Here is a 24,151-nt window from a genome sequence, read left to right on the forward strand (position 1 = left end):
GAGCAAAGGTGCACATACCTCAGCCTGTTCACCTGGCCGTCTGAATGGAATGACCAGTGGTACTGGACAGGCAGTGGGCTGCAGTTGGTTATCTCCAGAGAACGCCCTTCTGCAGTGCCAGCCAGGATGCAGCCAAACTCCAGGGTGCAGGGCTGGATTTGGAGATTGGGGAAGTGGACTTCTCCTTGAAGGGTGATACACTCCACATAAGGATGGCCGTTGACCATGTTTATCTTCAGAACCTTCTCTTCCTTCCAGCTATGAAAATCCAGTTTATAAGATGGGTCAAATGCAATGTAGAGATGACAGGTCTGTCCTACATCCACTGTCACAGGCTGCAAGGAGATGAACAGTAATTAATCACCCGTGTGATGACGTCCCAAGGTCTCACAGCTGAAACAGTAAATGCTTGAAGTGTGATTCGCAGCATGGGCTTCTTGGTTCATCGTGCATTTCTTTTACAGCAACACTGTGACTGCAGCCACAGCAGTCTAGTCCAGGATTCCCTCAAGCCCATGTTTCTGTGCTCAGCAGCAAGACAAGGGGGTGGCTGCTGGAGAGCTGGGATGCTTTCCAGGAGACACCTTTACTGCATGGCTGGCCCAGACCTAGTTGCCTGCTCCTTCTCCTTGTGCCTTAAAGCCAGGATGGACCTTCTCAATTCAGATAAGATTTTGATTCCTTCAGCAGCTCTGCTGATGCAGCTCAGGCCAATCCACTGCTGACACTACAGAATAAACTTCTTGACTCAAGGCTCTCCCAACAGAAAGGCACCACCACATCCCTCCTCTTCAGACCCCACTGGAGGAGTCCAGGGCTGCTCACCTGGCCATCCGGGAGGGGCTGCTGGTCCGCATCGCAGAGCAGAAACGGCTGCTCCAAGTCCAGCATAAGGTCGAGTGGCAGCAAGCAGGTGTTCTTTAAAGCCAAAGGCTTGTACTGCAGAGTCAGGACATCATCACTGGGTTTCTATGGAAACGGGAGACAAGGAAAAAGAAGCCTCAGCTAGCCACAGACCTCCTTCTGCTTCTGCTGCATCTCACAGTTTTCAGCCCCAGAAGTGCATACATCCCTATTTACCCTTTCTATTTGTTTCTACCCTTCCAGGACATTTGTCTTTAAAGCAGATGCTTTTCATGTTTAGAACCACAGCATTCCCTGGGGGACAGGGAAACACTCCCACACATGGATGAGGGAATAGCCCCCTGAGAGGAGGCAACTGCTTAAACAAGATCTAAATCAAAAAAGTCAATCCAGACCATTTGTCTCCAGTTTTGTCTCTCTGTTGGGCAGAACAGCAGTAGATGGTCATCACTCACATACAGACATTTCTTGCAACCTTAATGGCTCTAGCAGCCTCATCAAAGCAGTTCATCTGCAACATGTGTCCTGCAGCCCCTGCTACAGGGACACAGTGTCTGGTCTCAAAGCTATGAGCAGCCTAGGCTCCTCCTTCCTCTCTATCCATTGTGATGGGCTTCCTGCACGGTTTACAGAAACCAGAGAGTTTGGGAAACTAGTTCTGCATGTACTGATATCAGGCAGGTGCTGTGCCATGGCATGCAATGAATCAGTTTGTGTGTGTGGCATCAAGCAGAAGCCAGGCAGAATCAGGGAGAGCTGAAAAGCTTCTAGTTACACCTGAACTGCCTGTTCCAGGGATTCTGTACTTCAGTGGAAGCCTAGGAATTGGAAGAGAGGCCTGAAACCACAGACACCAAATAATGAAACATCCTCTCTTTTTCAGACAACTGGCAGGAGAGGAAAAGGTGATGCTGGAGTTGGGATCCAGAGACTAAAGGACACCTGCTCTGCCTCAGTGTTATCATCGCTGCAGCTGCAGGATGTCTGGGGGTCCTTTGAAGCAGGTGAGGCTCAGGGAAATGCACAGAGCTATACCAAATAGCTATGTCATAAAGCATCCATGCCAACAGCAGAGAAGGCAAAGAGACACAGGAGATGATGGGTTTTTCCTTGTCAGCCTGAGGAATTCACAGGAATCTCCATTTTTCCCAGCCTCCCTACAGCATCGGGGTACAGACATCCCTGTGCCTTGGAGGTTCCTGAAAAACCTCCCTTTACACTGAGCAGAGAGACTGGCATTTCTCTGGAAGTGGCCACAATCCCCAATGGCAGTGAAGCTGTAACTGCAATTTTACGTTGGGGAAGTTAAATATCACTCTCATCCCTAAAAGTATCTTCACTCACTTCACAAAGTGCCTCAGGAAGGGTAAAGAGGGGCTTTAACACAAGCACACACACCCCCCCCCTCCCTCAGCCATGCTGTTAAATGTCAGGATGCAATCCAGAAACTTACCTTCTCCACCCAGAAAGAGAATTGTCTGGCTGATATTTCTATGGAGGGATCAATAAACTTGCAGGTAATGGTTGTTTCTATTATCTTCTCTGTCCTGCTGGCTGTCCCAGTGACAGCTTCACACATCACATAAACCTGCACCTCCTGCATGCAAGGGTCTCTTGTCATTGCTGGGTGGTGGCAGAGCATCCAGACAATGCCCTGCCCTGGCTCAGCACCCACCACCCACCACAGGCCCTATTGTTGCCTTAGAGTTATGGCCACTGTGCCTTTTTCTTGCTGTGAAGTAGCTTCTTTATTCTCCACTCAGTTGTCCCTAACAGTGCACTCAAAAACCACAAAAGGCACCTGTGAGAAACTCCCTCCCTTTACACGGCTTAATTTTTATTCTGCTTTTACCCCAGATAAACCGCTTGGCACTTTTTTAATTCACTTTCTTTTTGGGCTCCTAGTCTAACTGTAAGTTATTTCTCTGCCCTTCTTTGCTGACTAAGCATGAAACACTGTTTGCCTCAAAAGGGCAACATTTCCTTCCGCCCCTGCTTTGGGATCAGCCCTGGGTTTTGTAGCTGTGGAATCACAAGAAAGCCTTAGCTGGTCTGATGGTGGCCAGCAAGGAAAGCAACTGGTGCTGCCACAGGAACGTGTGGCCTTAAACCAGTTTCTTGAAGGCCCCTGCTCATTTCCCCAGGCAAGTGTCAAGGAATGTGGAACAAGCCCCGGGGAGGGCATCTGATGGCTCCCCAGGCTCAGCCCTTGGTGGGGACCTCACCTGCTCGATGGGGGAGAAGCCTCGCAGCACCATGTCCACAGACTCGCCCGGCTGCAGCTCCATCGACAGTGGCTCCAGCCCAAACACGGGGCTGGTGCCTTTGGGGCTCTGGCAATCATCTTCGGCCAGGGGGCTACTGAGGGCTGGGATGCTCTGGCCCTTCTTCTTAGGGGGGCTGTGACATTCCACACTCCAGAAGAGCCGATGGAAATGGTGGCCCCTGTTTGTTACTTTGAACCGACAAATACAGGGAACGAGCCTAGAATAGAGGCCAGGATGGAAAACAGTATGGGAGTAGCTATTTCCTTGGTCAACAGAGTGCTCCCAGTGAGCAGTCTGAGGTGTTAATAGCTTGGAGACTGTCTGCATTTCCAACTCTTAATATGGATCAGAAACAGTGTCTGATAAGGTGCCCTTCAGGCCCTGGTTTTTCCTCCAAAATGCTTGTTCTGGGGTGCTTCATACTGTGACTGTATATTGTATAATTGTATTGTAGGTCCAAAACCGTTACTGAATCTTTGAGATCCTGCACTTGGGGACCTTTTGTGTGTGGGGGTGTGATTGCAGGCATTTTTAAAAGCCAGCTCAGAGGCACTTTCTGGATGATCCCAGCAAGCTGGTAAAAATGATCTGCCTGCTCCAGGACCGGAAACCAGGGCAGCAGGGACTCTCCTCCAGGTTCATAGCACCTTTGGATTGCACTGGTAGCCATTTGTAGAAACTTTTGCACTGGTATCCATTTCGCAATTAGAAGCTGTTTTAAAGTGAACTTTGCAAACTCTGCTGGCAGCAAAAAACCAAGCGAGGTCCTGGGCAGAGCAGGGCAGCAGCAGAGCCCACGAACAACACAAGGAAGCGGCAGCAGCGGTGCTGTGGACCCCACACAAACCAGCAAGTTTCCATCTGCCTCTGGAACTGCTCTGAGAGCTCCTGCCCTCCTGCTGGGGGTTCTCACCCTCTTTCTTGTCTCTTTGTTCCCAGGGCCCCTGCTTGCCTGAGAGGCACCATTTTGGAAGGGAAGGCTGTGATGCCATCTTCCCTTGGTCCCTCAGCCACATGGAGGGACTGCCTCATCCGGGCACCATTTCAGAACCTTTTGTTCTGTGAGAGCATTACTTGGTCAAGTCAGGACAATGTATGAGAACTAAAGACAATTCACTGGTCATTTAGCAACTGGTTTCCCTTTCTGTGGCTTTTGAGGGTATCTAACAACATTCAACTGGCCATCCCATGTTTCTAAAGGAGTCTCTGCCTTTGGGGAAGGTGTCAGGGCTTGTAAACTGAAGAAGATCTTTTCTGAAGAACTACAGCAAAACTGCTCCTTGTTGAGACAGGAGGAGAGGTGGCAGTGGAGAGATCTCCTACCTGAACTGGTGTCCCAAGCTGAGCTCTGGGACGAATGGTTTGTCCATGACAATTGTGGTGCCGGTGCCCACAGCCAGCAACATGAAGGTGGTCCAAAGGCTGTTCCCAATGAAAAGCTGAATAGTGTCAGCAAAAATCCCAGTGTCATCCAAGGTTGCTGTGATGGTCACAGGAATATCACCCGTAGCGGGGATCACTCCTTCTCTGGGTTCAATGACATAGCAGTGGGGTTTGCAGGCCTGTAAGAAAAGCATATTACGCATTTAGGATGGAAATGACACACCCTGGTGTTCTGGGGGATATAAGAAAAGGAAAGACTAAAGGGGGGAGGATAAAAAATCGTAAGGGCTTAATTTCCCTAAATTTAAGCTATAGTATCGGGAAACAGCAGAGCTTATACAACCTGTATTTCCCCCTCCTTTAACAGACTCTCCTAATTATCCCAGTTTTGCCCGACCGACGGGACACTCCTCCACAGGAGACTGTTCCTTCCCCAGTCTTTCTCTGCACTATGTGCCAAGGAAAGCTGCTTTGTCTCTCGTGGCTTCTTACGAAGGCTCGAGGCCAGAGGAAGCCAGGACTGCTCAAATCCCACTCCAGAAACCACAGAGCTGGAGGATACTGCGGAGAGCCTGAAGAATTAACTCCGCAAAACCAGTTCAGCAAAACCCCAGCACCAAACTGTTCTTTCCCAAAGGGCCATCAGTGCTTCTCAACATCCCCTGAAGGACTGAAGCCCTCACTTCCCACTTATCATCAGCTGTAGAGAGGCGCCCCAGTGCCCTCTGCTTTGGAAAAGTCACCTCTGAATGGTTACAGCAGGGCAGAAAAGCAGGAAGCAAAAAGGAAACTGGATAACATGCGCCGTGTGGACATGGCCCACTCTTCCCACCACTCTTCTCTTCATCTGCTTTCTCATGGACTTCATGGATTGGGCAAGAGAGTGGGAAGCTGCCCCAGGCAGGGAGGAAAGGCCTTGCAGCAGCACAGCTGCACGGACACAGCTCTGCAGGTCCGGCCCTGGTACGAGCTTGTGAAACCCATCCTTGACACGCCAGGCCCACCCAGCCAAGGTGCATTGCTCCCTGCACAGGCTGAGAGCAGAATTTCATTGTGGAGCTAGAGAAAGCTGTCCTGGAAAAATCCCTCACTTTAAGGTTACATTTATCCCCAAACAGCTGGAAAAGCAGCAAGAGGAAAGTTCACGGCCCTCCTCCTTGGCCCAGGAGGCTGAGCCTGGACTCTCCCACACGGCCTGATGCTTTATCCACAGACTCAAACAAGTCCGTAGTATCAGGTTTTAACCAGCTCCACAAGTTCAACACACCCAACGTGAAGAAGAACAAATCTCAAGCTGCTCACAGATCACCCCCTCCATCAGTCATCCCCCCAGTCCCAGCCCCAGCCTACAAGCCCTCCACTGGCTGCACCAGCCCTGCTCCCCCTGCCTGGGGAGTAGCCCCAGCTCCTTCTGCCCAATGCAACCTCCACATATTGAGGAGCTGCCTTTCTCTGCAGCTGGTCCCCAAAGATGCTCTTCAGCGGCACATGTTGCGGTGTGTTTTTTCTTTAATGGTTTGCCCCTGTTCCCCCCTCTATTGCTGGTCTAGTCCAAGTTGTACCCTCCTACCCAGTTGTCAATCTTCCCTAAGACCTCCCCTTTGTTACAGAATGTTCTCTGTCCCTCCTCCTCCTGAATTGTCAATCCCACATTGTACCTGCCCCTTGCTGTGGAATGTTCTTTGCCCTTCCCCCTGCCAAGCTGTCAATCCCTCCTTGTGCCAAGCCCCTGCTTTGGAAATCCCCTTGGGCAATCCCCTAAGCTTTGAAGCTCCATGGGTTTGTTTGAATTGCTCCCTCCCCCTGTGTTTCCTCATTGGTTAAAGCATTGTAAACCCTGCCTTGTGCTCCTCCCCAATCTTCCCCCTATTGCTTGAGGATTTGTACCCTCCCCTAGAACCTCCCCTGTATAAAAGTTCCTGCACACTCAGTGTCTGTGTCTATTGTGCCTGGGCCTTCCTTGGAATAGGCTGCCTTGGGTTCCACAGGGAAGATCCCTGTCTTCTCTTTGCCTCTGTCCTCCACGCTTCCACGTATCTGTGTGCTGTAGAGAGCAAGCCCTGCCCTCCTGCTACCCAGCCCAGCGTTGGTTGGGGAGCAGCCACTCTGGGCATGGGCTCGGGAGCTGGCTGAGCAGCTCTGGCACCGTGTCAGGCACAGAGACCATAGGATGTGGGGGTGCACAACCCCCAGACATGTCTTTGTGTGGACAGCCCAACTGGCTCGACCCACAGGAGCTGTGAAAATTGCCTCCCCGCAAGCAGTCTGAGGACAGACCTTGTAGCCTGCCCTCCTCTAGTAACAGCAGTTTGGCACAAAGCAAATGGATAGATGGAACCCCTAGGGAAATGTAGGGAAACCATTACGGCGATCCATGCGCTCCGGGGAGCAAAGGACCACAGGTTTCTCTTGATCTCAGAGCTCCAAAACTGTGACACACCCAGCTAAAGGCCTTCCGTAAAATTAAGGGAGAACTTGTCAACACAACCCAGACTAATTTGTGCTCCAGCATCTCTGCCCCTGATTTCACTGAGGGGTGCCCCAGCTAAAACCTCCAGAACCAGGTTTCTCTTGCCTCGCTCAGATGGAATATTGGAGTATCTTGCCTCCTCTCACACAGGGCGATCTAGCTTGCATCTAAAAACCAAGTAATGGTTGCTACTGACCAGTCAATTTCCCTGGAAAACAGCCCCACAGATACTTACTATCTCTGCCCTGAAGTCTGTAGGGACAAGACGTTTGTTGAAGAGGGTAAAAGTTTGTGAATTAGGCTGTAGTGCTGGGATCATGCCAAACTCTATCAGCCTTGGACTCGGGTAGATGTCTGCCAGCTGTCCAGTGCTCTGTAATTCTTGTCTCTGTTCCAGGAAGCAAGCAAGAAAGATTTTTTGAAAAACCAAAACAAACCTCAACAGGGAAACCTAGAAAAGCTTAAGCAGCTCAACACTGCCTAAGTTACTTCTTTAGGGACAGCTACCACTCTCCTGCTGAAATGCTGGGCTTTTGGAAAAGAAAACAAAGTTACACATTCACCTCCTAATTCAAAAGGGTCAAGGTAAAGACAAACCTTCGAAGTACAAATTATTGGCCCCAAGGGAAAAGCTTTGGAAGAAATGTCAGGTTAAGACCAGGCAGACAGTTGAACAACTAGTTATTGTGGTGGGGAGAGACTCAGCTTAAAAGGTAAGCAGCCTGAGAGTTGAAACAACTGTTTTGTCCAACTTCAGGTTCACTGGCACAGCCTGCACTGCCAGTCCTTCCTGGTGACTGATTTCTGTGCAGTGCCACAGTGGCCCAGGTTCAGATGATTGGTGCCATCCAGGGAATTTGGCATCCTCATTTGCATAGGTTTTAATGGAAGTTGAAATCCTTGCAACAACTCTTCAAATGTCACATTTCCTTTCTTTCAGAGAAAGCTCAAGGTTCCCAGAAGTCTTCTGACATCTTCTTTTGTGCTCAGAGAGATGACAAGACATTTTATAACAGATGTTTCCAAAGTTACTAGCATTTGAAAGGTTAATTAACTAGAATTATCCTCGATTCCAGCTTAGATGAGCTACTTTCTGTGTCAGACACTGAGATTACCACCTATAAGGCATGAGCTGTTTATGCCACCAATCCCTCCTGTCCTCCAAAGCAGCCTGTGCCTGGTTTCCCCAGAACAATCCCCATACCCTTTGCAGCCTGCCAGGACGAGTTGCACAAAGGCACACATCTCCCCTTGCACTCACCCGTGGGTTTCTCTCATCCCCAAACACGCTGATAAGAACACTGGTGCGATGCTCGCCCAATGTTTGGACTTCGATTGTAACTGGAATCTCTGCGATGCTGTGAGGCTGGACAATCCCACAGGGTTTGGGGCTGGAGTAGAACACAGGAGTGTCCTCCTTGCGTTTCTAGAAGGGACAGAATCAAATGCAATTTAGGAGGGACCTCTCAAGAAATTTCAAACTCCTTAACATCCACCACAACGGCAACTTACACACATTTTTAAAAATCCCCAGGGCAAAGATAAAAGGCAGAAACAAGATGCAAGAATTGTAGGCATAGCATCCTCAGGGGGACCTGCAAGGAGGCTGCCAACACAGGCATGGGTGTCTGTGTGTGCAGCAGCTTTTCACAGCCCTCTAAGGTGTCCCACAAGAAAAGACCCTGAAGACTAAAACATAAACTGTTTCCTCAGGAGATTACACTGCATCCTAAAGTTTACATTCAGGTAGGATCCTGTTCTCAGCAGATCTTTAAGACTGAATAGAAACCAGCAAGGACTTATCCAAACCCTTTTCCCCTGCAATAATCTCCTCAGTAATATTTGCAAGAAGGAGGCGCATGTGATGCCAAACCTGGGGAATAAGCCCGTAGCAGCCAGGAAGGTCGGTGTTATTCACAACGAGGAACTTCCTCTCGTAGGGCACCTTGAGGCGGCACTCATCGTGCAGCAGGACGTGAGGGTACACTCGCAGCTCAGGAACGAGACATCTGGGCAATGAGATGACCCCAGGGGAATCAGAGATACTGAGAGGATGGGGAACGTTTACCCTCGAAGATTGTGAAATGGAGCATAACACGTTTGTCACTGTCAAATAGACGTTTAACAGCCCGACACTGATAAATTGCCTTCAAAGTCTTCCCACTCAAGCAGTCCTGTCAAGGAGGGGCAAATCCTGAGAGGCAGCACCCAGAGACTGCCAAGTGCCCCAAGCAGAGCACAGCTGTCCCACAGCTGCCTCAGCCCCTCCTTTACTCAAGAAGGCTTACAAGGACTCCTGTAACAGTTCCAGTGATCCATGAGCTCTGGGGGAACCTTCCCAACAAGGAGCAGTGCTCACCAAGGCTCAAGGAACACACGACTCTAGTGTCTCAATAAAAATGACTCCCTTCTCTCCCTTGGCACTGTTGCCCTGCCTGAGAACTCAACAATTTGCCCTAACCTTGGAGGGCATGAGACACCACCTGTCCTGCAGAGTGGGTGATCACCCCTTCCCAGTTCCTACATCTCCCTCAGTCCTTCAGTCCACAGGTCTATGCCTGTTTCCAGTTGCACGTGCTTAAAAAAAATGCAGCCCAGGCATTGACTGGATGGCTCTGCCTGGGAGAGGGAACAGCACCAGGGAACTGCATCTCTCTTGTCATTAAACTGACGCCTGTGGCAGCATAGCAGAATGGAATGCAGCTGCAGCAAGAACAACTTTTGGTTTTAGTCTGAGAACATTAACGCTCAAAATGGGAAGCAGAGGCAAGGAGAAAAACAAGAGCTGGCCTGTCACTTCAAGGGCTGTTTCCCCCTTGTAAGATCCTGCCCTCACCACTCTTGCTGTGAGCCACTTCCCCACGGTCACGTGCCCTCATTAACAGAAGCAGGCCCTGACTCTCAGCAAGCTGCTTGGTGTGTCCCAAACCAGTGCAGGTTGGTTACAACCCAGCACAACTCCACCTCTTGCAGGAAGGACGAGAGGAGTCCCCCGGGAAATTTCTTCCACTTCAAGCACCAAAAACCAGGCCAATAAATCACATCATTCCTGGTCCCTTTAGAAAAAGGCCCAGGACCATGCTGGGCTGTGAGCAGGGGTGCTTTTCAGCACAGGCTGCTTTCCAAGCACTGCTGTTCTCTCATCCGGCTGGGCAGAACATGAGGTCATTAAACAACACGTCTCCTTGGCAGCTCCAGCCAGAAAATCCAGGTCAAGGCAGCGTGCTGGGGGAGGCCAGGGAAGTGCTGGTACCTGGCCATGATGGTCACTGATGCCACTCCATTGCCAATACCCTCCAGGTCCACCAGCATTCTCCGGCAGAAATCCATCATGGTGTTGGAACACAGGGTCACCTGGTGGGTTAGGAGAGGAGAGGAGAGGAGAGGAGAGGAGAGGAGAGAGGAGAGGAGAGGAGAGGAGAGGAGAGGAGAGGAGAGGAGAGGAGAGGAGAGGAGAGGAGAGGAGAGGAGAGGAGAGGAGAGGAGTAAATTCCTCCTTACAAAAGCTCGTTACCCACGTGTGGTATCCTCCAGTTCTTTTTTCATGCTAAAGGAGAAGGAGGATTTTGCCTTAATTCTTCTGCTGCTCCATGTGTAGAGCACAGTCTCTGAGAGTAACAAAAGACTCCTGGCGATACCAGATTTGTTAAACACACCTTGCTATCAGGGTATAGGTCAACTAAATTAAAACATTAGACGAAAGCTCTACACACCACTGTATTCAAATTAAGGGGCAAATTTTTCATCTCACTACAATGACATAAATGCAGAGGAAATCTGCTGACTTGCACAGAATCAGATTTACAGCAGGAAGTTGAGGGCAAAGTGTGGCCCAGCAGGTGCTGGGCAGTTCATAGCTACAGAGTTTTTTGTTTGTATGTGATCTCGGCGTACGATTTTGGAAACAAAACAGTGCTTCTTCAGGAGCGTCCCGATTAACCCAGCTAACAGAGGCCTCACGCCAGTGCAGATCTCACTCACACGATGCTCAAAGCTGGCAGCAGATCTAAAGCCCTCCCACACTGCAGTGAAGCTTCAGCTGGATTCTTCCCATACCTTGATATCCTGGTGTCCCTGGGGAGCGATGGTCCCTTGGCTGGGATTCATTGTAAACTCCCTTGGCTCCACATAAAAATGAATTCCCTGCCTCCAGGATGGGTCACTCTGCTTTTGTATTTGATCAAAGCTACTAACAGCAGGCTGAGTGCCATCGTCAGACATGCGGAGCTTGAACCTCAGGGATGCTGGGGAGGGGTTAGTGAGGCGACAGGTCATGGTGTAGGGAAAGCCTAGGAAAAGGACATAAAATTCCATTTAGGCACCAGTTATGTCATGACTCCTGGTGTGCATATCCTGGTAGGATTAAAGTGTCATTGGAGTTCAGCTCTTTATTGTCTGAACTACAGCTCACCGAGAAGCTGCATGAGAAATTAATTGTCATTTAGTTCTCTTTGACGCTGATTCCAGACTGCAGCCTTGAAAATGCCCACTCTTAGCCCTGCTGAGTATTGCAAGCTTCTCTCTGATGGGGAGGAGCTCCCTCACCTGCCCCAAACCGGCACCAGTTATTTCCCACTGATGAGTGTGCACCCACACCAAGCATTTACTCTGAAAATCCAAGCTGTAAAATTCCCTGTTAAGTCTGCCAACACTCTCACAATTTTTAAGATACATAAACAGTGAGTCGTCATTGAGAGAAGCTACATCAAAGAAAGTGAGGATGGAATCAGGAACTAGAATATGATGCAAAGCACCCTAATGCAGTTTCTCTCTGCAGGATCCTTAAGGCATCTCTTGGTTTGGGCCAAACACACTGAGCACGTGACATCTCAGAGCCCACTCAGCTGGAGGCAAACCCGAGCCTTGCTTTGAGATTAGCAATTAGTAACATGTCCCACCTCATCCCAAAAAACCCGGACATCACACCCGTGCTGCTCCCTGTGATTGCTGCCTGCAAGTGTTTACCCCGCTTTAGCTCTGAGATTTGCTTTCCCTGCTGGAAAGCCAGAGATACAGCCACACATGGTGTGGCGTGGAGACCCAGGGGCCTGCCAGGGAGATACCAATCTCCATGCCCTGGAAGGAAAGACAAGGAGACGTCTAAAGGGCATTTAACCCAGGGTGACAAAAAGGGATTCTCCCCACAATTCTTTGCTCCTCTATGTTAATGTACCCCAGTTATGTCATCCCTAATGTCCTCCCCAGTTCTGCAAAGTTCTCCTTTCCCTCTTTACCCATTGGCCCAAATTTTCCACAGTGTTCCACCCCCATTTCTTTGTTGGTTGTTGCCCTTTGCCCCACCTTTGTATCGCCCCTGTGCTCTCAGCCCCTTGGACCCTCGTGTTCTACTCTGCCCCCTCTTGCCTTGTACTTAAGCCTCGACCCTCCTTTTTTCTGGCTCTTCTGCTCCTGGACCCCTTTGGTGTGTGGCTACAATAAACCTCCATCAGAACTCCATACAGAGGATCCCTCTCGTCTTTTCTTCGTGGGCTCCTTTCTGCTCCTTGCGGCCGTGTGGACTTAGTGTGTGTTTGTGTGCCTGCCTGACCGCCTTCTACTAAAGGCACTTTTCAGGAAGGTAGCGGCACTTCACCCTCTAGTGCACGCTGCTACGGTGAGGATGTCCTGCAGAGCCCGGACACCAGCCACAACCTGCTCTGCAGTGGACGTCTGGCTTGGCTGGCCAGCTCGGTGGGGAGGAGACTTCTCTCCAGGCCTGCTCACCAAGAGTCATTTGAACACAGATGGGGGGAAAAAACAACTGCGGGCACAGCCCAGGGCTTCTTTGTGCACATCAACAGTGATCAGTGCCAGCTCCAGCAGTGACTCCAGCAGGGAGGCAAGAGAGGCCACAAGAAGGACAAACACAGATTTCAAAACCTCCAATGAGACTGAGGTCACCACATGCAGACAGCAATCAACAGTTAAAAAGAAGCAAAACTACAACAGCTGCCTTCAGCTGAAGAGACCTCAGGAATGAAATCGGATTAAGCAGCAAGAATCTGCTATTACAGAACCTGTTGCCTTTCTTGCTTCATTGATTCAAAAAGCAACTTAACAAGTGCCTCAGGGGTGATGTAGAGTCGGGAATAAGCAGCTCAAGAAAGGCAATTAGTTTTCTTGAAAAGTTCATGAACTTCATTGTTATGGGTTTAGCCTTTGTAGTGAATTTCCCTCTCGGTCTGGGAAGGGGATAGGGGTTTGGGGGGTTTTGGCTGTGGGGGGGTGGGTTTTTCTGTTCATGGTTTTTTGGGAGTTATGGCATGATGCCATGGGCAGTTTTGAAGTGGGACCTGAGGTTTTGCAGGGAGCGGACCTTTCCTTCCTTCCACTCGGGGATGGGGAAGCTCAGCCGTGTGGTGCTGTGGGAGGTTGAGTGCTTGTCCCCAGCACTTCACTAGGCTGCAGCTCAGCACCATCATCAAACTCGCCTGCCTTCCCTGCTTCTGCCTGCTGCTGTTTGGCACTGCGGAGATCCCCTGCTGCCCGTGAGTTTGCACAGTTCCTTCCTTCTTCCCTTCCTTCTTCCCTTCCCTTCCCTTCCCTTCCCTTCCCTTCCCTTCCCTTCCCTTCCCACACCTTCCCTTCCCTTCCCTTCCCTTCCCTTCCCTTCCCTTCCCTTCCCTTCCCTTCCCTTCCCTTCCCTTCCCTTCCCTTCCCTTCCCTTCCCTTCCCTTCCCTTCCCTTCCCTTCCCTTCCCTTCCCTTCCCTTCCCTTCCCTTCCCTTCCCTTCCCTTCCCTTCCCTTCCCTTCCCTTCCCTTCCCTTCCCTTCCCTTCCCTTCCCTTCCCACACCTTCCCACACCTTCCCACACCTTCCCACACCTTCCCACACCTTCCCACACCTTCCCTTCCTTCTTCCCTTCCCTTCCTTCTTCCCTTCCCTTCCCTTCCCTTCCCTTCCCTTCCCTTCCCTTCCCTTCCCTTCCCTTCCCTTCCCTTCCCACACCTTCCCACACCTTCCCACACCTTCCCTTCCCTTCCCACACCTTCCCTTCCCTTCCCACACCTTCCCTTCCCTTCCCTTCCCACACCTTCCCTTCCCTTCCCTTCCCTTCCCTTCCCTTCCCTTCCCTTCCCTTCCCTTCCCTTCCCTTCCCTTCCCTTCCCTTCCCTTCCCTTCCCTTCCCTTCCCTTCCCTTCCCTTCCCTTCCCTTCCCTTCCCTTCCCTTCCCTTCCCTTCCCTTCCCTTCCCTTCCCACGCCTTCCCACGCCTTCCCACGCCTTCCCACGCCTTCCCACACCTTCCCACACCTTCCCACACCTTCCCTTCCCACACCTTCCCTGCCAGCTGGGAGGGGATCACTGCCCTGCCAGATCCCACAGCTCCTCCTGCCTGTGATCATAACTATACCAAAGTGGAAAAACAGTACTTGGCAGGTTAGAAACTTCTGTTACTGCCTTGTTGTTTGTGCTGTTCTGCTATATTCTAGTAAAGAACTGTCATTCCTTTTCCCATAGTTTTGCCTGGAAGCCCTGGAATTCCACAGGTACAATAATTTGGAGGGAGGGAGTCATCTTCCCATTCAGCAAGATTCCCTCCTTTCTTGGCAGACATCTTGTCTTTTACACCAGGATGGAGACACCAGAAAATAATGCCTTTCTATTCCCTGGTACTATTTGATCTCACAATGGCAAAATGCTACCTGAGGCACAAGCAGCCCTGGAGTTCACACCCTGAAGAGGCTGCTGCAGTGGTAGAACATGAGTGACGGATGCCTTCACGTTCAAGTGGTCCACTTTGGAATGCACAGATCCCTCATGCTGTGTCTAAGCCCAGGGAACACTCACCAAAGGAAATGTCACCGAAGTCGAGCTCATCGACGTTGAAGTGTACAGTCGGTTCACAGACATGTCCCCTGCGATGAGGAGGAAATGGCTTGGTTAAAGGCAATTGCAAAGTGTCTGGCTGTAGTGGCTTGGGGGCAGAAAACCTAGTCGGGGGCACTGTGGGTTTCAGATCAACACACCACCATGTGCTCAGCACAGTGTCATGTGGACAGGAGGCAGCTAAAGCCCAAGTGGCTAGCAGCCACAGCCACGGATGGGGTTCGGGCACAGGGCAGGCAGGAAAAGCCCCCAAGTTGCTGGTGGTCCCATGAAGGACCCTGAACACACACCCAGACATGGCTCTGTGCCTCAGTTTCCCCATCTGTAAGATGACAGACATAAAGGTGTCCCCACAAACTTCTGTAACCAGCCTTTCCAGCCACAGGTTCCCTGCTTTGCTGCTTCTTAACTGTAACTGGTGTTCCCATGGAGGAACTTTCTCAGCAGATTTTAACCTACACAATCATTACAGAGTTTTGAGACATGGAGTCAAGGGAGCCTCAAGAATTCTCTGGAAACAGCAGCAACAATTCTACCCAGTCAACAGATGAATCCTAGAGGAAAGCACGGAGGCTCAGGAGCCAGCCACTGGGGCTGTGCCGCTTCAGCTCTGGAGGGGCAGGAGCAGGCAGGGAGAAACACCCCTCCAGGCTGGGGTGAGAAGTACCTCCCTCCCATTGGCCTTTGCAGGCACATGCTGATGTCTGAAGTTCTCTTGGCTTGTAGAGTTGTTCCACCCCTGTCCAGCCCCTGTTCACCTCATTGCTATTCCTCCTAGAATGTTCTCCCTTCTCCTGATCGCTATTGCTCCTGATATGCCCATATTGCTCCAGCCCTGTTACCCTGTTGGTTCCCCTGGTTGGCTGCCCCTCCTCTGCACTGCTTTTCCCTGTCCCTATAGGACCTTGATCCTCAGGACGCGCCTCTTTCGTCCCATAGTTAACCCTTTGCCTTCAACCCAGTTTTGTCTTTGTCCCTGGACTGCCTTCAAGACCCAATAAAACTTTCCTCGGATTTCCATACAAAGACCTGCCCTTCGCCTGTTTTGTCAGCAACTTTTTGTTTTTAGCAAGTGTGCTCGGGGCTCCAAAAAGCACAGCTCGTTCTCAGAGGAGCCCAGTGAAGTGCATCGCTTCAGGAAAGGATCAGCTTGTCACAAGTGCACCAGCTGGCACAGCCAACAGCTACTGCACTTCATCCGTTCAGGACGTGGATGTCCTGAATCTACCACACCACCTCAGCTGTGCTTGAACTCAGCAGACAGGCCCCAACATCCACTGAAATCAGCACTTGAAGCTGCACAACACTCACGAGTTTATTTCATGGCTGATGCCAATCAATGCCCACTCGGCCTTTGGTTAAAAATCCAGGACCAGTGAACTGTGCCTTCTGTTGTGTTCACGGGACTGCCACTGGCTCTGCTCTACACACCTCAACAGGGCACACCTGCCCTTGCTCAAGGAGAAAGCTGCTTATGCAATAACATCCTGTGACCACTTTGGGGGAGGGACAGAGGAGAATCAATCATTTGATGGTGGATGGTTCCCTCTTAATTTCCAAAATAAAAAAGCAGTACTCCAAAGACAAAGCCAGCATAATTGTTTCTCTACTGTGGGAAGACCTACTCACCACTTTTCTCTTGCTAAGTGATCACTTGCTTGTCCTTTTTTATCCATCTCCCTTATCTCATTGGTATAATGGACTGCAGATTGTTTTTGTTTCTTTGCTGCCTTGATCCAGGGCCTCCCAACAGCAACAGCCCAGCTCCAAAGCTCCAGTGCAGCCAGCATCAGCTTTCCTGCTTACACTACATCATCCTTCCAGCACATGGCTCGGGCTAGCAGGGACAAGCCCTCATGCTGCTGTGGTCCTGAGGACTGAGCTCGGCCTCCCCTGTTATCACCCCTTCTCCCTTCTACTGGACCAGGATTATCTCTTGCAATGGCACCAGCCCACGGGATCAGCCCTTTCCTGGCTGTGGAAAGGAGGTACCAGAGCACTCTCTGCACAGGAGTTGGGAGCACAGATTGTCCCCCACAGCATGACCATGAGAGGTGAGGTGAGGCTGCTGCTGCCCATTTGGGATGGATTATTCACAGAAGTTTTTAAAATCACTGCTGCTGGTGCAGAATCACCCAGGCTGGCCCATCTCCAAAGCCCTGGGAGCCTTGCTGGGTGTTCAGGTGGGACATCCCAGAGCAGCTACTGCCCAAAGCTGATCCCTCCCACTGCCTGCTATGGCCCAAGGCAGAGGGAGATCCCTGCAGGGAGGTGTCATTCCAGCTCTCAGGTAGCACACAGGGCAGCAGGCACCTCCCCCCTAAGGCAATGCCACAATCAGAGCAGAGATGAGGACCTCAGGCAGCACTTTTCTTCTCTTCCTGACCCCAAAATGAGGTCGGTGGGGGATGTCCCAGAGACAGCTACAGATGTGCCCAGCAAGCTCCCAGAGTCCTTACTTGATTGTCAGGATTGCAGGCGTAGGAGATCCAGCCACACTGAACTGGAATTCTTCCTCAAACCTCCCCAGTACGGTGGCATTGAAGGAGATCTGGATGGTCTGGATCCCACCTGGTGCAATGATGCCCTCCTCAGGTGCAAACTTGAAGCAGTAGCCCACGTTTGCAGTTGTACAGATATAGGTGAAGGGAGCATCAATAGGTGCTTGGTTAATCAGTTTCACCTGCAGCAGCAAGAAAGCAAAACGGAAATGCACGTGCAGTCTTCCCTTTGTGTGAATTGTTGTCTAATGACACAATTAACACCCAGAAAAAGCAGCAGAAGATGCTTTGTGATGCTGAATGGCAGAAATCAAAAAAATACAACAGGACAAGTTCTGCCTTTGGGTTTTCATGCAAAGCAGTGTTAACTCCACATAACCAGAGTCACTCTGGGGCTATCCCATGGACACAGAGCAGTCCACCTCTGGTCAGCATCAGCAAGCTCATTCAGACCTGGCCCTGAGAGCAGCATGGGGTGATTGCAGCTGCACAGTGAATCACCACAGAGCTGCTGCTGCTGCCCCAGTTAACAGAGCTCCAGCAGTACCATCTACTCATTCACCTTGTCCCATATCATGAAAACAATACATTGAAAATGAGGCATCAGCATCAAAATGTATAGACAGCACCATCTTTTGGTAAGAAAACTCAGCATGTCTTTCTCTTCCACAGCCAAGCTCTTGAAAGTGTCTAGCATGATGTAGTGCCTCATTTTTTACCTCTTTTAGTTGTTCTCCGTTTTCTTTTGCAAACTTGACACTACTGTGGCGGGGAGGGGGAAGGCAAATAGGTAGAAAAATCCTTTGCTTTATTCCTAGGAACACTCTTCTCTTTCTAGAGTCAGAGATGCACCAAGGCTGAAGTGTGGTGCGGGACTGGTCAGCAAGGGAAGAACTGCCAAGCCCTTTGAAAGGGCCAGCACTGAGCCAGAGGGCTGGATGGCTTTCCTGTGACTTCCAGGAATAAGCAGGAGACACCTGACTGAAAATCGTTTGCAATGGACCGAAGCTCAAACGTAGCCAGTTTGTTCCAGCTGCTTCTGAACAGCTCAGTACAAAGGTGCCTTGTGTCTGGAGCTGCCACAAAAGCCTCTGAACATGCAGCTTTTTGAACCCAGTGCTGGTTTCATATGCCAGGGGGCTGTTTTGCAGGAAGCCTCCCAGCTGATCCCCAAGGAAGGCCACACAAAAGCAGGGATTGGGGTTTCATGAACAACAGACACACCTTCCTGACCTCCCAGATTTGACCAGTACATCAAATATTCCCTGCTCACAACTAGCCAGGTTGGCAGGAATTCCACAGATCCACCAGGCTTGCTGCTGCCTCAGGAGCCATCAGGATCCATCCCTAGGCCTGCTGCTCACCTCATAGACGTAGGGGGTGTTGACAAAAATGTTCCCAAGGTTCAGTGTATGAGAGCTGAGTTCAACGAAGGGTCCTTGGCCTTCCCCTATGAGGTGCAGGGGCAGCCTGCTCTCTCGGCCTGGGGAGAGATGTCCATTTCAGTACAATAATTCTCTCTGTTATACTGCATTTTCCAGGCTGCCTCAATGCTAGTCCCTGACTCTGAGCTAGATGCAACCAGCTCCTGTTGCTACAGGAGAAGATCTGGACTCTTCTCTTCCCTTGTGAGATATTCCTTGGGGCTGACTTCCAATTTCTAAGCCATTCCTTGGGCTGCTTTCCAATTTTAGCCACCCATCTGCCGAGTTTAAAACATCCCTGATGTCTTGTAGTGACAGGCCAAGAAGTAATGGGGAAAATTGAAAGAAAGGAAGTTTAGGTTAGATATTAGGAAGAAATTTTGTACTGTGAGGGTGGGGAGACACTGGAGCAGGTTTCCCAGGAGAGTTGTGGAGGTTCCAGCCCCAAAGTGTTCAAAGCCAGGCTGGATGGGGCTTGGAGCTACCTGGTCTTGCCACTAAGGTCCATTCCATCCTTAATATCATTAACATACTATGATTCTATGGCTTCTTTCCCATGCACTTAGAGGAGCTTTGAAATCCATTCAATGAAGGCACAAAGCTCATGGTTTGGCAACTGCCAAACTGTCTAGCCCAGTAGCACACAACTTTGTTGCCAAAGCCCTCAACTTCTGACACTCGGCACTCTGTTCTATTTCCACAGACAGAGCTGCAAGGCGACAATTCCCACACAGGGAGAGAAGAAGCTGCTGGCTGAGGGTGGTCCTTCTACAAACACCCTGGGCTCAGCAGGGCTCAGCCACCTCTGGTCTGCTGGTGTCTGGGCAGTGGGATGTGATCCAGGGGCAGGGAGCACATTTCTAACTCAGCTCCTACTGCCTGATGATGGATCCATGTCAAATGGACCCATCCTGGAGGTCAGTGGTCTAGAGGGGCTTAGTGCTGGTTCACTAAAGCTGTTCTGCTCTGTAGCTCTTTGGCCTTTGTGGAAATGCTGGCAAAGTCATGGCATGAAAACGTCTCCCTGCACTGCCTGGCTTGTTCTGGGATCAGTAATCCAGACACAGGTGTTCTGAGCCCTGGCCTTGCACGAGAGACTCCCTGGAAGCTGCAGGGACAGTGGGAATGTGCCAGCTCTGCCTTGCTGAGCAGGGACTCTTCCCAGCAGTTACAGGGGAGCCCAGCGGGCTCAGGCTTGCACCATGGCTTCACTGTGGGTGAGACAAGCAGGGGAAAGGAGCTGTACCTGAGATGTTGCAGTAAGCCACACTTCGATACTCCAGTGCTTCTAGAGGTTTAAAGGTCACCTTGATTTTGGTGCAACAGTTCGGCCCAATTTCTCCCTCCTAAGGCACAAAGAGACAGCAAAACGTTAATCTTCCAACTTCACATTTCTTGTTTTCAACCTCAGTCCGCTAAGCCTTTATTTAGAGCATCAATGATGAATGAACAACACAAGGAGCCCAAGGAAACACTCCAAACCCAGCTCAACACAGTGCTGGAAGTGTGTGTTAATGCTCAGCTGATCAGCTCCCACTCTCCACAACAATCCTACTGCTCTGACACAAGCTCTTGGTCACATCATGCTGCTGTCAGCTACAGCAGTGTGGAACTGCCATTGTGCACTGGTGGCTCTTCTCAAGAAGAGAACATGATCCCCTTCCTTGGAAATAAAAAGAATAGTTTCACGTGTTCTGAAAGAAAGCGGAGGTTGGCATTATTCTAGGGTTTACTCCAGGATGAGAAGGGATTTTGCACTGTGCAGGCACCAGGCATTCATCATCTCTCACAATACCAATACTCAGAATCAGGGCTCTGGCAGATGGGAGGACATGGGGGTTTGCTTGCACAAACAGGAAAGGCTTTCTGTCCCTGTGTGCAAGAGAACTCAAAAGGCCCATTTAGACCTTCCAGCCTTGAGTCCAGGCTCACAGATGACACAGGAAGGGAGACTCAGAAATAGTGCAAGTCATGGATGCAGGAAGGGATTGGCATTTCTAGGATTAACCTTGGGCTGAATTTGGCCTCCTTTTCCCAGCAAACCATTGCATGCTTCAGGTCAAGATGGGAACTGGCAGAGCTCCAACACCCTCTGCTAAACCCTGCACACCACGTACCTACAAGAACTGGACCCTGTGGACAGTGCAAGGACACGCAACGAGTGCCCTTGAGCTGGAGCCCTGGCAGCAGAGCTCAGCCTTGTCAGGCTCCCTGCCTTGAGCCTGCAGGGCAGAACTGCTTTTAGCAGCGAGCTCTGCAGCCCCACCAGAGACATGATGTCTTTCCTCCCAGCACATGGATCCACCTGAGGATCTGCTGAGTGAGTGCATCAGCATCCAGGAGGATTGGGAGGGAGGGTGGGAGGAGGAAGAGAGGGAGGAGGAAGAGGAGGAAAATGCTATCACTTACCACTGGTTCAATGGAAAAAATGTCATCGGAGAACAGCATGGGGTCTTCTTGCACCTTTGCCATCTCCTCCTGGACTGTGTGGCTCACAAGGGCAGTTTTATCTTCACAATAGCCCTTCTCCTGCTCTATATTCTTCTCCTCAATGAAGTTTTCCAGCGATACCTCTGTCAGTGGCTGCAGAAAATAGCACTGCCTGCATCCACAGGGAGAGACAAAGCCAGCAGATCATTTAATAAACCACGCATTTGCAGAGAGAAGTCTGAGTGCAGGAGAGCAAAGCACTTGGGGAGGAGCAGCAGCAGCTCCCCAGCAAGTGCTGACCCCAAACCACGGGGGTCCCAAATCAATGAGAGGATAACTTGTTCACTGGCACAGCAGGTAGTTTTACTGTACACTTGCAAGCTCAGGAGAGTTTTGGAAAGCCAGCACCCCTCAGAAGAACCCCCTGGCTCAAAGCCTCTGCCAAAACTGAGGGAGAATCCACCAGGCACCTCAACTGGCTTTTCCTACCCCTGAGCTGCTCGGGGGAGGCAGATAAAGATCACGGAGTGCCCACTGCAGGACTTCCCTGGGAAGGGGAGACAATGCTGGTTTGCAGCTACGTGTTACCAGCATCACTCTTTGTTTCTTCCATTTTGGACCTGGCCTGTTCCCTACTCTGTCTTTCACAAGAGCATCCCAGAGCACTTCCAAAGGAAATCAATTAATTGAGACACCGAACCCCTTCAGTGACATTCAAGGTTTTATATGGATGAAAAGAGAGGCTCTGAGAGAGCGAGGGACTTTGTTGTGCAGGAGGGAGACAGCAAACTCCTGGAGAGACCTTTTCATGATCCAGAGCTTTTTGGGTCCCATGCCAGTACATGGTAGTAGAATGTCCTGAGAGGGAAAGGATCTTGCACTACCTCCTCTCATAAACAAGTCCTCTCTGCTCTGAGATCTCAGAAGCTTCTGTGACAGCAGGACAGTGGTCTTGGAGATAAAACCATCCCTAAGATGGAGGGAAGGAAGGAAGGAAGGAAGGAAGGAAGGAAGGAAAGAAGGAAAGAAGGGAGGGAGGGAGGGAGGGAGGAAGGAAGGAAGGAAGGAAGGAAGGAAGGAAGGAAGGAAGGAAGGAAGGAAGGAAGGAAGGAAGGAAGGAAGGAAGGAAGGAAGGAAGGAAGGAAGGAAGGAAGGAAGGAAGGAAGGAAGGAAGGAAGGAAGGAAGGAAGGAAGGAAGGAAGGAAGGAAGGAAGGAAGGAAGGAAGGAAGGAAGGAAGGAAGGAAGGAAGGAAGGAAGGAAGGAGAAAATGTCCTGGTGATAGTTTAACTAGCATGTGGACAGATGTAACTGGGAAAAAAACCCACAAAACCAAAACCAGTTGGAAATTTACCCTGGGGAAACCTAGTTGCTTCAGAGGGAAAAGTGGATCAACTGGCATTCAGGCTGAGGCAGCCAAATGAGAAAAAATGGAAATCAACAGCCCAGGAAAGTAGCCAGAGAAGGTAAGAGGATTTTCTTTTAGCACGGGGAGCTTGTATGGAAGTGAGATGCTGTCTAAGTAGATAGAGAACAGTGGAAAACCAAGAAGTCCAGGGCACTAAAGGATCCGCTTGCCAGCCATTCAAGTGGGTGAGGGTCCATCTCCTGGTGCTTTGGAGGCAATTTTAAATTACTCTGGGGAGTGTGAGCAACCTGACCCAAAGGAAACTGGAGCTTGGCAATTTGGACATGGCAGTTCTGGCACAACAGTTCTGCCAAGGCAGTTTTGGGCATGGCAGTTTTTTGGCATGGCAGTTTTGGCACAGCAGTTTTTACATGGCAGTTTTGGCACAGCAGTTTGTGTGGTGTTTTTTCAATTTTGCACTTCAGTTCATGCAAGCAGCTGAGCAGAAAGGGTGCAGCCATCCACCCTCGTTGTGTAGTGGGTTGTGTCTTTTGGCTGGTTGAGAGGTGATTGCCTTTTTCTTTCTTTCTTTCTTTCTTTCTTTCTTTCTTTCTTTCTTTCTTTCTTTCTTTCTTTCTTTCTTTCTTTCTTTCTTTCTTTCTTTCTTTCTTTTCTTTCTTTCTTTCTTTCTTTCTTTCTTTCTTTCTTTCTTTCTTTCTTTCTTTCTTTCTTTCTTTCTTTCTTTCTTTCTTTCTTTCTTTCTTTCTTTCTTTCTTTCTTTCTTTCTTTCTTTCTTTCTTTCTTTCTTTCTTTCTTTCTTTCTTTCTTTCTTTCTTTCTTTCTTTCTTTCTTTCTTTCTTTCTTTCTTTCTTTCTTCTTTTTCTTCCCCCCCCCTCCCCCCCCAGCAATGGTTTACAAATGATCAAAAGCCATTGCTGCTTCTGCCAGCAAGAGTGTACTAACTCAAACAGAACCCCCCAGGAAGGACTCAGCTGTCCAGCCCCTGGCTGCAAGGAGGGTCTGAGCCTGGTGTTAATATCAGAGGATAGTGCAAAAGACACCTGCGTGCAGTGTCAGCAGGTGAATGATCTGCTCTGTCTGGAGGCAAAGCTTTAGGAGGAAGTGCAAAGGCTGAGGAGCATTAGGGAGAGCAAAACAGAAATTAACTGGTGGAGTTACACCCTTCCAACCCTGAGAGAAGCTCAGCAGGAGTCAGAGGAGCCTTGCCCTTGTTGCAATCAGGCAGAAGGAGGAGACCTAGGAGACAGTGGGGAATGGAAATGGCTCTCTATTGGAGAGGCAATAAAATTATATCCTGACCCCTATCACCTACCCAGTGCCCTGACAGAATAGGTATGAGGCCCTGCATCCAGAGGGTCAGGCAAATGACACTAAAGAAAAAATTCTGTCTGGAGAATGTCCCAGTTGCACTTTGTCTGTCAGCCAGATCACAGCCTCAAGTACTAAGAAGAAAAGAAGAAGAAAAGAAGGGTAGTGGTAGTGGGTGACTCCCCTGTAAGGGGAACTGAGGGCCCTGTGTATTGACCAGATCCATTCCACAGGGAAGTCTGCTGCCTCCCTGGGACCCAGGTACTGGATATCAGCAGGAGATTCCCTAAGAACTAATGAACTTCATC

General features: G+C 50.2%; 1 protein-coding gene across 1 annotated transcript in view; it reads right to left on the bottom strand.

The window, feature by feature from the left end:
* The window catches only part of LOC134048159 (hydrocephalus-inducing protein homolog), a 76,158-nt gene that overhangs the window by 37,439 nt on the left and 14,568 nt on the right, over window positions 1-24,151 (bottom strand). The window contains exons 10-24 of the mRNA XM_062499759.1: window positions 21,148-21,340; window positions 19,985-20,084; window positions 18,679-18,797; window positions 17,273-17,496; window positions 14,775-14,842; window positions 11,179-11,273; window positions 10,238-10,338; window positions 8,858-8,993; window positions 8,246-8,410; window positions 4,455-4,693; window positions 3,090-3,348; window positions 2,776-2,806; window positions 2,318-2,418; window positions 826-969; window positions 19-335 (exon numbers count right to left, since the gene is read on the bottom strand). Coding sequence (XP_062355743.1) covers window positions 19-335; window positions 826-969; window positions 2,318-2,418; window positions 2,776-2,806; window positions 3,090-3,348; window positions 4,455-4,693; window positions 8,246-8,410; window positions 8,858-8,993; window positions 10,238-10,338; window positions 11,179-11,273; window positions 14,775-14,842; window positions 17,273-17,496; window positions 18,679-18,797; window positions 19,985-20,084; window positions 21,148-21,340 — 2,292 coding nt within the window. The remainder of the gene's footprint in view (window positions 1-18; window positions 336-825; window positions 970-2,317; window positions 2,419-2,775; window positions 2,807-3,089; window positions 3,349-4,454; window positions 4,694-8,245; window positions 8,411-8,857; window positions 8,994-10,237; window positions 10,339-11,178; window positions 11,274-14,774; window positions 14,843-17,272; window positions 17,497-18,678; window positions 18,798-19,984; window positions 20,085-21,147; window positions 21,341-24,151) is intronic.

The sequence above is a fragment of the Cinclus cinclus genome, chromosome 11, assembly GCF_963662255.1.
Source record: "Cinclus cinclus chromosome 11, bCinCin1.1, whole genome shotgun sequence".
Taxonomy (NCBI): Eukaryota; Metazoa; Chordata; class Aves; order Passeriformes; family Cinclidae; genus Cinclus; species Cinclus cinclus.